The 14939-nt window shown below is 40.6% G+C and overlaps 1 protein-coding gene across 2 annotated transcripts in view; it reads left to right on the forward strand.

The window, feature by feature from the left end:
• PRIM2 (DNA primase subunit 2) overlaps positions 1-14939 on the forward strand; it is a 103760-nt gene that overhangs the window by 7244 nt on the left and 81577 nt on the right. The window contains exons 2-5 of one of the 2 annotated variants that reach the window (XM_042016956.1): positions 1-411; positions 1123-1226; positions 1536-1615; positions 7986-8106. The exon at positions 1-411 is cut by the window's left edge and continues 1131 nt beyond it. In XM_042016956.1, coding sequence (XP_041872890.1) covers positions 258-411; positions 1123-1226; positions 1536-1615; positions 7986-8106 — 459 coding nt within the window. In that variant the 5' untranslated portion in view covers positions 1-257. Of the gene's footprint in view, positions 412-1122; positions 1227-1535; positions 1616-7985; positions 8107-14276; positions 14367-14939 lie in introns of those variants that run through there. The other variant, XM_042016957.1, reaches the window with a different exon arrangement.

Genomic DNA, 14939 nt, shown 5'->3' on the forward strand with positions numbered 1-14939 from the left:
CCCGGCCCGCGCCGGGGCCGCCATGCCGGGTGTGGGCACTGCCAGCATGGCCCCGCCCAGATCGCGGCAGCAGCCAATGGCCGCTCAGGAGGCGTGGCCATGTGCGGAAGTAGGCGGGGCCGGCGGAGCGCGGGAAGCTGGGGCGCGGGGCCAGGCGGGCACAGGTCGGGGTCCGGCCGGGCCGTGTTGGGCGGTGTCTGTCTGTCGGTCGGTCGGTCGGTCGGGAGCGTGCCAGAGGCAGTCCCGGGGCGCGGGAGATGGAGTTCTCCAGCCGAGCGAGGCAGAAGCATACGCGGCTGGCTGGAGACCGGCGGGAGCAGTACCCTCACAGCCTACAGTTTTACTTGGAGCCCCCCACGGAAAGCATCTCCCTGCTGGAGTTTGAGAGCTTTGCCATCGACCGCCTGAAGCGTGAGTAGCGTCTCTCCCTTCTTCCCTCCCTCCCTCCCTCCCTCCGTCCTTCCACCTCCCTCCTCCTCCCCCCTCTCCCCTTTCCCTTCTCCTTCCTCCCGTCCCTTCTCTAGCTCGATGCCTTGGATCCTTCCTGTCATGGCTGTGTGTATTTCTGGCGGGCCTGGATGTTCTGCTCCCCTGACATAAACGGGAGCTGGGCTGGCTGTTCGTGTTGCCATGAGCTCCCGCTAAGGGAAAACGCGTTGCTTTGGGCGTTTCGGAGAGCTGAGAGAGATTTTACAATGAGGGTTCATTGTAGCTGTCGGGACTGTGTAGTTTGGTTTACACCGGGGGTTTTTATGAGCACGTTTCACTTTCTGTAGATGTTGTGACATATTTGATGGCTCAGGACTACATTTCAGATCGTTGTGCCTGGCAGCCAGAGCTTCCCCTGAAGTCCTGAAAACTGCTGGATCCAAGTTTCCGTTAGAGTTGAAACCGATGTTCTGAGACTGATCCATCAGTTAGCTGTCTCCCTTTCCTTGTTGGCAGTATGGATCCCAGAACTGGGCCAGCTGTTCAGGACTCACAGGCTGCACTTCATCCTCCATATTTCTCACCTTTTTGCTCCTCATACCACTAGAAGCAATTCCTGTGCCCTTTCCCAAGCCGTGAGAAATCGATTTCAGCATGTTGTCTCTAACATGGACCTTTTCTTTTTTTGCCCAGTGCTCAAAGTAGTTGAAAATCTTGGTGTGAGCTATGTAAGAGGTACTGATTTATACAAAACCAAGCTGGAGGCTGAGTTCCGGAAACTGAAGTTTCCCTACAGAGTAAGTAAAGATCAAAACATGGAACTCTCTTGCACTTTACTTTCTTTACGCCATTCAACAATGATGACTAAGAATAGAGGTGATGAAATGCTATTTCTAGAACTGCAGTTCGGTCGTTTTGTCAGAGGTGTATTTTTTCTTTGAAGGTATATAATTCTTTCTTTAGGGTAACCCCCTTCCTCAATAAGTTTGCATATTTTGTCTAAAAGATGAGTATTAATACACTGTTGAAGACCAATGGTAAATTGATTGTAAATTTTTAATCTGGGAGAGATTATTTCTCCAAAATAATAAGAATATGTTCTATAGGCTCTGGCTGAGGATGATTATGAGGCAAGAAGAAAAGATCATATCTCCCATTTCATACTGCGCCTTGCTTACTGCCAGTCGTAAGTACTTTTTGGATAATGCTGTACTGTTATTATTAATTTTAAATGTATACAGATACTGCAGTGCTTTATTATAGACATTACAGATGCTTTAGAGTTGCATGGCTACTAAAAAGAAGTAGGCTCAAAGAGGGGTTTTTTTGCTGGAATCTGATTTCGACTGTGATGGAAAGGGATATGTGGAATCAGAATTAATATCTGGATTTTGTAATAACTTAAAAATTTTAGAAACTTTTGGCTTTTAAACACACAGCATTGATTTGAGTCTCGTGATATGTTTTTTTTTTTAATGAAAGCACATCAGTATTAAGAGTTTGTTAGTCATTTGCAGTGATTGATAACATAGTTTAACTTCTGTATATGCTAACTGTTGATAACTGACCAAAGACCTGACTATTTAAACAGGCTTTTTATTACTGTATAGAAAGCACTGTTTCTGACGGACTAAAAATGCCGAGTTTGAGGTTTCCTCTACTGCCTCTGTTTTTTGTCCAAAGTCATTGCTGTGGCTGGTTACACTGCATTTTTTTGTTATGTGAAATTTCAAGCAAAAAGTTGATCCTGTAAAATGCATTGGTTTTGTTTCCCGTGTAGTTTTTGGATGAAATTAGAGGTTGTCAGTTCTTTGTTTGCAAGTAGTTTTGTTATACATTGGTGTGAAGTCTTTACTCCTTATCACTGCAGTTTTTCTAGAATTAAAACTGGCAGATATGAAGTGTGTGCTGTTTTGAATTGTTAATTCAATTGCACTTAAGACTGCAATACAGTTCATTTTAATTAGGTGAATGTGGTAGAATGCATATTATGATACTGTGATAGCTGACATGACTGAAATGCTGCTATGGATACAGACTTGTGAGCAAAACAGACAGGGAAGGTGAGCAGGAGAGATTGTGGTCTAAGCCAGGATATGGAGCTGGAATGGATGGGGCTTTTCTTTGAAATGGCTTTGGATTCCTGCTGCAGACCATCTGATCGGAGTAGGAAATAGCAGAGGCCTCAAAAGCCTGCCTCCAGATGGATGAAACCTTGCCATGACAGGCCCTGGGTGACTTTTAAACACCCTGAAATTTTCTAGATCATTCACGTCCCATCCTGTTGACCTTTCAAAAGACATCTGGGCTGTGCTGAAAACACAAAAGTTTGTCAACGTGTGTGATCAATGAGCCTGCTAGATCCATGATGCATGTACAATGGGGAACGGGTTGTGGGTGTGGAGATCAATACCAGCCTTCACTGCAGTGACTCTGATAGTGTAGCTTAGAATCCTGAAAGTAGGGAGCAGATTGAATAACAAAATTGCAACTGAAATCCCTTCTGTATTCTACATGTATAATTTGTGATTGTGTTTAACAAGTGAAATATTGCCTTCTTTCTAGTGCCCATGTTTGTTGTATTTTTATAAACTCCCTTAATCATACTAGTCCTGGTGATTTTCACAAGAAAATATCTTGCTTTGCCTGTATTGTAAGTTTAGCAAAACCCCCTAAAAGGTAGTATCCTCAAGTAGTCTGGGGACTAAAAGGCCCCTGAAAACGTAGTGTTTTGTATTAGCGGCATTTTGAATAATCAGTTTGTCTTAATTCCAAAGCCAAAACTTTACTTTAAACATCTAGTTGTTATTTAGATTGTTTAGACCATTACTTTTTTCGTGGGAGATGAGACGCGTTGAGGGTGTTGGTAGTGACACATTTGATGAAAATTCTGCTCTTGTGGAAGGTAGAATTGTCTGATGGTGAGAATCTGACCTGGAATTCAAGAGGTTTCTATTTTTTGGTTGGTCTGTGACTTCAGGAAAATGAGTTTGGGTCAAATTTACGGAAGGCAACACAAGTCACCTAGCAAAAGCCTGAAGGTTAGGTATTGGGCTCAGGAGTGAAATTCCTGAGGCTTTGTCCACTGAACTGAGCAGGGAGGAAGACACTTGTAAATTGACAGTGGGTGGCAGGCTTGAGTGAAAAGCTGCCTCAGTCAGAAATAACCAAGGAGGGACTTGGCTAAACATCTGCCTTTGTCAGTGATGTGATCTTTACCTGCTCTACTTGTCTATAATGGCTCTAGAGTCTCCTAGAATTAATGATAGATGCAGGTGCTTACTTTTTCCTCTGCAAGCTGTGTTTTTAAAAGAAGATGCTTGTGTCTTTTATCAGAGGTTATTTGACTGAAGTTCTTGCTTAGTAAATATATTGGAGATACTGTTCAAACCCTGTGTTTCAGGGAAGTATCTTAAAAATTAGGCTATAAGCAGGGCAGAAGTGGGCAGCTTTTTGAAGGTGAACCACTGTGCAGAAATGAATACAAGCTATTTTGGGCCACAGAATCAGCAGGAAAGAGCCTGGCTTTGTAATCTAGGGGGAAAGACCTCTTTAGATGGAGGAGAGGTCTTGGATAGATCTTTGGGGCACCCTTTAAACAACTTGCAAATGCCATTTTGTGTTCCTGTTTATATATACTTGCTGATTTTGATAAAGCAGCTTTTAGTCAGTTTCCGATAGCACTTTTCTTCGAAAAGGTGGATTTAGTACTCACTCATAAAATGGAAAATAGCATTCTAAGAACTATGAGGTGAGCCTGTACCCAGTGTTCTTTATTTTCTTGAAAAGCAACTACTTTGGGGATATTTATATCGTCTGCAATTGGCCTGTTCTCAAAAAGATAAAATTGGGAGGCAAATAGAATATACTGTACTTCAAGTTTCTGTCATACTAGGTCAGAAAAATAAGGTTGGCACAAATCATTAGGTTAATTAAAGAAAGTTGTTAAGGTAGGAGTGACTGAAAAAAATGCACTTAAATAGACATAACTGCAAACTAGGTTGAATTCAGTTCCTGTGGCAGCTGTGTGTACATGTGTGTGCATTTTCCTGTGATAGTGCTTTTTTCAGTTTTCAGTTGGCCAACAGTGCCACCCAGGGGTACAAGTCAATATCGATTTTTCTTTTCTAGTCTGTCGTAGTCCTCACTTGTAAATTGGATTGTTTTGATTTGATTTTCATATGATCTGAAGTGACCAGGTCCACCATTCTGGTCAGTTAAATTTGTAAGATAGTCATCATCTCTTGACTTTCCTTCTTCTGCCTTTTGAAATCCAAGACTTTAAAGCTTATTCCTGTAAGATAGTGTATGTAAAGTCTCAAGAGAACAGTCTCATCCATACCCTTCTTTCACACCTCTTCCAATGTCGCTTAGATCTGTCAAGACCAGGAAATAGAATCATCTTGTTTCATTTGCTTTCATGGCAGATGTAAAGGTAATTTTATCTGGATGTGGACACGACCGTGCACTTTTGCTTTTGTCTGCTGCATCTCTCGTCACTTCAGCAAACCGACTATGAAGAACCTTGAAAGTTACAGGAGCATAATTTTCATTTTACTTTCTTAAGATGGAAGAAATAAATTCTGCCTGTTCTCTGGCAGCAAAACTCTTTTTATCTAGGAAACTTTCAAACATACTTTTGTGCCTTTTTTTTTTTTTTTTTGGTTTGATTTGTGTCTGTGTCACATAACAAGGACATAAATTCTATTTCAAACTTAGCAAGGCCTATTCACTACTCCCTGACTTTTTTTTCTATTTGGTAAATTAGACCTGTGTGCTAAAATTGCTGCCTCTTATGTTGAGTAGCATTTCCTTTTGTGTGTTGTCTGTACCCATGTTCCCCTTGCTGTTTGGTCTTTAAAACTTAAACTCTGAGTAATCCTTTGGTGGTGTTGGTTGCCTAGTAAAGCAGTGATCTGGCCCATGCCTGGAGTTTTCATAAGTCAGTGTTAAGTTGTTAGAACTCTCGTATTAATTGTGGAATGTCAGCTACTAGTCTTAAATTCCAGATTTACAAGCATTTGCATGCCTTTTCTAAAGTACTTCTATGTTCATGCTTCCTAACAAATATTCTGATTTTTCCTACCCCTCCTTGGATTGAAGATTATTTCTATTCCAACCCCAGCCCCTCAAGTGCTGTTCCGTATATGAAAGAGACTGTTCTTTTATACTATTTTTATAGTTGGGAATCTATGAACTGGTTTAAACTGTTGAGTAATCTGCATACCAGAAAGTTAAGTGGCAAAAAATGAGGAGATATTCTTAACATCTACACTTCAATGACCTGCAACTCCCTCAGCTTCAGCAGCAGCTTGGTTAGTTATCTAATGGCAGTGACATTGCTTTTCAGTTAAGCTTGGGGTTTTGATAGTAAGTATTATTACTTAGTGTGAGTTTGAGATGAGAGTGTACAATTTTTTCATGTGAATATTGAGTAAAAAATAGGATTTGGCTCTAGAAATGATGTAAATAATGCCCTAATGGTGATGATCCTAGGAAAGTCAGTTTTAAAGTATATGCTGGACATACACAGTAGCGTGAAGTCAGCTCATCAGCTACTTTGTTAGATGTAGGAAGAATCCAGATAGGTGTGTGTATAGGTATTGCAGCTGATGAGGGGGTCAGTAGCTCTGACCCAGGAAGGGGTGACCGGTCCCAAAAGGAATCGCCTTCCCAAGGTCCAGTGTCTTCCCTCGGCTGCTGGCAGGAGGGCCCTTGCAGAGGCTGTCAGCTCTTTAGTGATTGTCAGCTCGTGATTCCAGCTCAGCTCTGCAGGGCAGCCTCCAGGCCAGACCAGGCCAGACCAGAGAGACGAGAGGCTCATGTGGCTGGTTCCGCACGAGGCAGCTTTATTGGTCTATGCTCCGGCGAAGGGGAGCTATGGGCGAGCATCTGTGCTCATAGGGGCAGAGGGCTAGCTTTTATAGGGATACAGGGAATGAGTCTCAGAGGGTAAAGGCCAATGGGTTACAAGGGATCTGCATAGGGTCTCCTAGAGGATTCTGGGTCTGACTTTTCTCGCTGTGACCAAAGAAGTGGTTGCCTTTCCAGGGAGTCCTGCTGGGTGATTACCCAATCTCAGCAGACATCCCTCCAGGGCAGGGGCTGGGCATACCCCACATATAAGAGATAAAGTAATATTTTCTTGTTATGGTAACTTAAATGGGTAGGTGGGATTATAGCCTTTGATCTGCTTTCCTGAAGAAAAGGAACAGACTGGCTGGTCTCCAAAGCAGTTATACATAATCGTGTTTGTGGTTTGCTTGGTTTTTGTGTGTGTGTGTGTGGTGGTGTTGTTTTGTTTGGTTGGTTTTCCCCTAGGAAAACAAATGCAGTGTAAATCTAGGAAAACAGAAAAAATTGACACATCCCAGGATTTTACTACTGTCCAAGATGGCCACAGAAGAGCTGCAACAGATCAGTCATTAAAGCATTAACTTCCATTTTAAGTTGCACAGATTATTATTACATCCCAAGCACTGAAACTGTCCACAGGATTATATTTTACAAAGCACATTAACAGCCTTTCCATCTGGAATTACTGTGAAAAATAATTACTTTTCTTCAAGCCGTATTTCAAGCAGAGGTTTTGTCACAAAACCACAAACAACTCTGTTGTGATTCACACATTCCCTTATGGGAAAAGATGCTTAAATATTGTAAAGAGAACATATAAGAGTGCAGTATTTCTGTGCTCTGTGAATTCCAGTGGCAGTGGCCCACAGGGTAGCTCTCAGAGTACAGTTTAAGACAGTGCCCTGTGGTAGTGAGAATGCATTATTTGCATTCTGTGCTTGCACATACAGGGTGGCTTTTGGTACTGGCACTCTGGTACCTACTTGCTGTAGCTTTGAGTAATGTGCTGCTGCCTGGGAATCTGAGCACTAGGATGTGAAGAGTTACATGAGTGCTTAGAGTACTTGGATTGGCTTCAGTGTTGTTTTATTCTGTCTTCTGACTCCTGTTTCTGTGTTCCTGTTTGTTCTCCTGTTCACCTGCAGTCGGTAAACCCCTTTTTCTCTTTGTCAAGAGTTAGATGTGCTATTTGTGTTCCTCACCCAATTTCATTGCCATATATTTTCCTTTTGCCTGTTTCCAGTCTGTTTGTTGCCTAGAACAGAGTGCACTATTGTCATACTATCTGAGATATATGCGTGTTTCTTCAGCTAGAGATACACCAAAAGTGAGAATTAAAAGAAGTAGCCTTCAAAATATATTTGCCTCATCACATTAATTGTGACATTAATTGTACAATGAAGAAATATTGTGCCATGTTGCAGAAAAAAGCTGTCCTTTAAATACCAAGAGAGCATGTTAACTACAATTGAATATTTTTATCCAAAAAGTAAAAAGTATTGTCTCTCCACAAGTCTTTTCTGATTGAGTGTGCATTACTGAAGCTTTCCTGCTTTCACTTCCAAGCTTCTCAGTTTGTGAGTCACATGCCAAAGTCAGCATCAGTGATGTGTTCACTGGGTTTGAGGTCTAGTTTCCAAGCAAAGAAATAATGCGTATTCAGAAAATGTATTTTTTTTTTTTTACTATTTTTATTGCAGTGAGGATCTCAGGCGATGGTTTCTTCAACAAGAAATGGATCTCTTCCGATATCGCTTCAATGAACTAACTGAAAATTTAAGGCAGAAATTCCTGGAACACGTTAACTTATCATTTGAAGGTGTAAGTATGTTCTGTATTTATGTTGCACATGCCTGTTGTTTTTTAAAATTCTCATTAAGATAGTTTTAGCAATTGTGTTTGAAAAATAGTGCAGTTACGGTTTTAAAAAAACCCAACCACACAGAACTTCTGAATTTGGAGAATAGTGTGCATGAGGACTGAGTGATAAAATTGATTGAGAGAAAAACAAGAGAAGCTCAGTCTGCTTCAGTCTACAAACACAAGTGAAAAAAGATGTGATTACACAGGTAAGTTAAGGTTTACAAAAGCTGATAGGTATTTTTGAATCAAAATTTCGGGTGGATTAGATCATAGGTCAAAGAATGGTTTGGGTTGGAAGGGACCTTAAAGATCATGCAGTTCCAAATCTGTCTTGGTTTGAAAGACAGGTGTCTGCTAAGGAAGGCAGGGGCCTCCCTTGGAATGGAAAATCCAACCCCCTTCCCTCCGAATTATTATTATAATTTTGAAAGTAAGGGGCTCTCAGGCAAAGATATGAGAAATAGGAATAACAGTTCGTTGCTAGTATATATAACAAGGCAGTAATACAGAAACACTGGCTTAAATTGCCAGAGTCAGGATACAACCTGACACGCTGCCAGCTGGGGTGGTGGTAGCAGTCTGATTACGTGGTGGCTGAAGTCCTGTTTGAAGTGATAGATGTGGTTCTGTTGAAGGGGTGATCCTGTAGAAGGGTCTGGTCTTCCGCAGAAGGTCCAGTGGTAGTTATCTAGCTCTTGTTGTCTGGGAATCCAGTAGGTAAGGCTGACTGTGGTGTTTCAAACCTCAGATTATATCCAGGATGGAATGCTTGGTTGCTCCCCCTGGGTGGGGCATGTCACACTGAGATGATGTAACTTTGAGTCATGCAGTGAAGCTGGATGGCCCATTGACAGAAGATACCTCTCCAGAGGGAGTTATCAGGGATGTGTCACAAAACAGATAAAGAACCCTGCCCCACCTGGTTTTAACGGATGATGATAGAATACATACTTTTGGTTACATTTTACATTGTAACCTAAGACAAACTCCCTGCCATGGGCAGAGACACTGTCCGGTAGACGAGGTTGCTCCGAGTCCCATCCAACCTCGCCTTGAGCACTTCCAGCAATGGGACATCCATGACTCCTCTGGGCAGCCTATTCTAGAACATCACTGCCCTCACAGTAAAGAATTTTGTCCTAATCTAAACCTACTCTCCTTCAATTTGAAGCCATTCCCCCTTGTCCTGTCACCACATGGCCCTTGTGAAAAGTCCCTCTCCATCTTGTAGGCTCCTTTCAAGTACTGGAGGCCACAATTAGGTCACCCCAAAGCCTTCTCTTTTCCAGGCTGAGCAATCCCCATTCTCCCAGCCTTTCCTAATACAAGAAGTGTTCTGTCCCTTTAATCATCTTGGTGGCCCTCCTCTGCACTCATTCCAACAGGTCCATGTCCTTCCTGTGCTGAGGACCCCAGAGCTGGATGCAGCACAGCAGATGGGGTCTCACTAGAGTGGAGTAGAGGGGCAGAATCACAGAACTGTTAGGGTTGGAAGGGACCTCTGGAGATCATCCAGTCCAACCCCCCTGCCAAGTCAGGGTCACCTAGAGCAGGTTACATGGGAACACGTCCAGGTGGATTTTGAATGTCTCCAGAGAGGGAGACTCCACAACCTCCCTTGGCAGCCTGTTCCAGTGCTCTGCCACCCTCAGCATAAAGAAGTTCTTCCTCATGTGGAGTTGAAACTTCCTGCATTTTAGTTTATGGCCATCAGTCCCGTCCCTTGCCCTGCTGGCCACTACACTTTTGATGCAGCCCAGGATACAGTTGGATTTCTGGACTATGAGTGCGCATAGCCGGTTCCAGCGTCTCCTCCACCAGCACCCTCCGAGTCCGTCTCGGCAGAGCTGCTCTTGATCTGTTCATCCCCCAACCTGGATTGATACCAGGGATTGCCCTGATCCAGGTGCAGAACCTTGCACTTGTTAAACTGTGTGAGATTCCCATGGGCCACTTCTGGAGATTGTCCAGATCCCTCTGGATGCTGTCCTGTTGTTCAGGTGTGTCAACAGCACCACTCAGCTCAGTGTCATCTGCAGACTTGTTGAGGGTGCATTCAATCTCTTCACCTATGTCGTTAATGAAGATATTAAATAACACTGGTCCCAGTCCTGAGGGACACCACTTGTCACTCATGTTCATCAGGACTCTGAGCCATTAAGCACTACCCTCTGGATGTAGATGTCCAACCAATTCCTTATCCATCTAATGGTTCTCTCATTACATCCAATTCTCTCCAGTTTGGAGAGACAGATCTTGTGGACTGTGTCAAAGGCTTTACAGAAATGCAGATAAATGTCATCTGTAGCCCCTCCCTTGTCTGCTGATGTAGTCACTCCATCATGGAAGGCCACTAGTTCGGTCAGGCAGGACTTGCCCTTGGTGAAGCCATGCTGGCTGTCCCAAATCACCTTCCTGTTAGCCATGTGCCTTAGCACAGCTTCTAGGAGGATCTCTTCCATGATCTTTCAAGGCACAGAGGTGAGGCTGACTCATTGGTAGTTCACAGGGTTTTCTCTAAGCTTTTTAAAGGTGGGTACAATGTTTGCCTTTTTCCATTCACTTGGGACTTCTGACTGCCATGACTTTTCAAATATCAGGGGGAGTGGTGTGGCAACTACATCATTCAATTCTCTCAGGACTCTGGGATGCATCTTACGTCCCTAGTTTGTGTTCTTCAGATAAGAACAGTCTGTGTTCTTCATGTAAAGTCTTATCTGCCTTGTCTGGCCATCTCGGCCAAATAACACTCATGTTAAAATTACCTTGCTTTCTTGGTGAATTGTGTGGTAATTCACCCTAAATGTTTCAGTAATAAGAAAGCAATGGCTGTGTTTGATCCTTACGTCAATTGTATGTGCAATTTGTTCTCATCACATTATTGACTTCAGTTGAAAAATAATTGTGGCCAAAATATGTCTTTGTTCATAAACTTTGCTCTAGAACCTTTACAATCTACTAACTACTTTTAAGATGTGGCTTTTTGCTATAGAAACTGCAGCAAACTACAGTGACCTGGCGACTTTGTACATTGTTCCATTTGTGAACACTGACATCTGGAAAACTATGTGGAAATGGAAAATAAGTGCATTCAATGAATGCTTATGATAACTGTTCAGGACATACTTAAAATTTAATAATTCAATTATGAAAATCCTGTATGGATTGCTCAAAAATGTAGCTTTCTGTGTTATTGTCTCCATGGGGACACATGGTTTACATGTTTGTGCATGCCAAAAACCATTTTGATTCTTCTTGTTTGTGCATATTATATGAGTTACTGGAGCTATAGGTGTATAACCAAGATCATGATTTAGCTTAAATAATGAAAAACTAAAGGCTGGTGTTAAATACAGTAGCTACAAATTGTGGTTAAGGACTTACTTATAATTTTAAGAGAAATGATGTACAATTAAATAAGTTTCATTGTAACATAGACTTTATACATGCACATACATGTAAATTATCCTATTTTCTTTTAATAGCTAATTTGATTTTTGCCCGTTAAGTACATGCTGTGGAGAATGCAGAATATAAGTTGTCCAAAATTCTGTAAATGCTCTAATTTCACAGTTGTTGCTTTCTCATTAGAAGTTAGATTCAAAACTTTTTCCCTTTTGACTTAAACTCATTCTGTTTCTTTTGACAAGTGATGAAAAACCTTGAAAATGCAAAATCTGTTTAGACAACTGTTGTTGGTGTTTTAGGGATATTACAAAAGAGTTCCTGCTGTTATGTACTGCTTTGTTTGTCTGAGTGGATTAAAGGAAAATGTCTAATGCAGTGTCTGTGTTAATGATTTTAACAATATTTCGCACTGCAGCTATGAACTGTTTCTTTAGGAAACTCCAGCTTTTGCCCATAGCTCTCATTGTAAACTTGAGTTAATAAAAATTAATGTGCAATCATCACTCTACTGAAAAAGCCTTTCTCTTAAAATACTGCTTATTAGAAGAACTTAAATATTCTAAGATATGTGGCTGACATACATTATATGTTGCTGGATTGAAATATCTGGGATCAGTGCATGTTGGTAAAATAGGATTTGTATGTTAAGAGTAACAGAAGCTTTCCTGTGTCATTGAGAGACTTATTAGAAATGCCATTCTCTGGTTCAACAGACCTTTCAGTGAGAGGTGTGTTTGTGGAGCTGTATTTCTGTTGCTTATTCCCCAGCCTCATATTCTTCTGTCACGGTTTCAGCATTCAGGCTTGTATGGATAAATTAATGTTTGCAGGTTGCTGGAAATAGCTAGGAGTAGGGCTTGGTTCTGTGCTACTGAATGTGCCTTCAATATGTCAAAATGATTAAGAAGGTATTACTTTCTCACTCCTGTTGAGGCAACAAAGCATCATTTCATTGAAAATCTATTTCCCTGCTTCTACTTCCACCCCCTGCTTCCAGTTCTCATGGGAATTTAGGCAAAACTAATCCTTCCTTGCACTATCATGTATAAAACATTTGAATATTACTAAGGAATTCCATATGTATATGAAACAGGTCTAAATGCTATGGAGCTATGTAGAGGCCACTACAAAAGTAAGGGCACTCTAAAAGCAGTATTCTTTTTCTCAATGTTCTATTTGTAAAAGGCTTTAAGAAGAAAATTAGGATGAACTATTCTTTTTATGCTTCTCTGTTAGAAGTTACAATGTTTTTATGCCTTACTGTGGCATGAAACAAGATAGAAATCAAACTTCATGCTCTACCAATTAGAAAAGGGGATGGTCTTCAGAAACAGGAAGGAAGTTCTGATGTTACAATCCATTTTCTATATGGGTAAATGGATATTATGGAACTTTCAATTGCTTATGATGCACTAAGAAACTTATAGTTAAATTTCTTCAAAGAGAAGAGAGGTGCCTTGCATTTTCTAGATAATTTTTCTGGTTTCAGAACTGTAATCTGAGAAAGGCCAGAGCTGCTAAAGCTTGACCTTGACGTAGTCTGGTGTAGCAATGTTAACAATTTTAAGAACCAGTATAAGAAGTGATTCTCAGTATTTATTAAAAGAACTGGTCAGCTCTTTTGTGGGGAGCAGGAATAATTGTATTGCCTTGTACAGTTTTGTCACAGTTGTCTTCATTTACAGTGCTGACAAAGTGAACCTAAAATTGAGAATTCAATAACTGTCACCTCTCACCTTCTCGTGTTTTTCTACGTGCATGAGGAAGTGAGACTTATATAATATTCTGCAGGGGATTTTCAGACTAATTTCTGAGATTTTGTAAATTATGCATTGAGAATTATTGCTTTATAGAATCAAGAAATCTTCGATCCCACCAATGGATAATACTTAAGAAGTTGTTAAGATCTTTATATATTTAAGATCTTTGAATACTTAATAAAATGATCTTATGTAGCAAATTTTTGAAAGAAAGAAGTTGTTAGCAACTAGAAGGAAAAAATACCAGATTTGAAAGGGTTTTTTTTAATATGAAGGTCAGCTGTAGAGAGTTTGATATGATAGTAGCTCTGATCTCATGATTAAATAAATTTTTAATCAAGAGCTTTCTGAAATTAAAAACAGAAATGAAATTTAATGAAAACTAATGTTTTAATTTTTATAATAGGATTTCCTATGTCATGTGGCTGACATTCGTATTGCTGAAGGAGCAAAATATGTGGCACAGGGCTTATTAAAATTAGTAAATTCCTGCTCTGGGGCGTTCTACCTGATGATGAAGATGCCCTTCACTTGAAAAAGGAAGGCTATAAACTTCATGGTACTCAAGATAAACGTGATGATTTCAGTATGGTGAAATGTCTGAACATGTATAGGATTATTCCAATTCAAAATTTTTACCATGTTTGTGATTAAAAAATAAGCCTCTCTACTGTGGATACAATATTGCTGCTAGCAAGAATTTTATTGCTTCTTTCTAAGCCCGTGGGATACTTTTCTCTCTCACGGAAGATAATGGCAGAACTTCTATAAACAATGAACACCTGTGACCTGGTAGAACTGTGTTTATAGTACAGTAGAAAAATATTTTGACAATGGATGTTTAGGATTTTAGCCAATCCACCCAGGGGGTGGCTGATCCTTTGTCCAATTAGACTATGAAGGAAAAAGTCTATAAAAGAGTGTAAAATAATTAAATAAATCAATCTTGCTGCACAATTCTTGCCTGTTGGATCTCTCCTCTCCTCCCTACAGCTGCGGGATACAGTAATACTCTACATTTAGTATAAATCATGGAAATTTGAAGGTTAGGTAAGTTCTTCCTTGGAAAGTTTTTACAAAGCTGGTACTGGATTAAGTTAGTCCATCTTTAGTATTCTGTAAGAATACTAAAGTATTTAGTATTCTGGGACCTGGATTTCTTGGAAAAAAAAATGAAGCTTGATTTGAGTTTGTATTTGAGACACTTTTTGAACTACTAACATATAGATTGCATTTTAATCACTTGTAGGAATAGCTTTGGCCAGTCTCTTCTCTGACAAGTGTGGAAGATGGCTGGACTGGTGCTGTCCAGCCTAGTGGAACATTGCTTTGGTGCTCAAAATTTTACAGTAGTCTGGAATATTGTTGTTTACACCTACCAATTTATGCCAGCATGAGGAAGGGGTAGAGTGCATGGTATTGAATAAAATGTCGAGAAAGGAAGAGGGTAGAAGGAAAGCAAGAATAAATCTCTGCTTTAAGAGTATTTTCCCCTGATACATGGACTGGTTTTTTATCCTAGTAAAAGGAGGATAATGGAATAGTTCTGAAGGTATTTCAGAATGTTTTTAGTCTGTTCTACACTTTAGGTATTAAAAAAAAAAGGGAAGAGAAAAGGTTTTT

This window comes from Corvus kubaryi, unplaced genomic scaffold, assembly GCF_017639235.1.
Source record: "Corvus kubaryi isolate FWS band 111438036 unplaced genomic scaffold, C.kubaryi_AGA036_p1.0 split3-73, whole genome shotgun sequence".
NCBI lineage: Eukaryota > Metazoa > Chordata > Aves > Passeriformes > Corvidae > Corvus > Corvus kubaryi.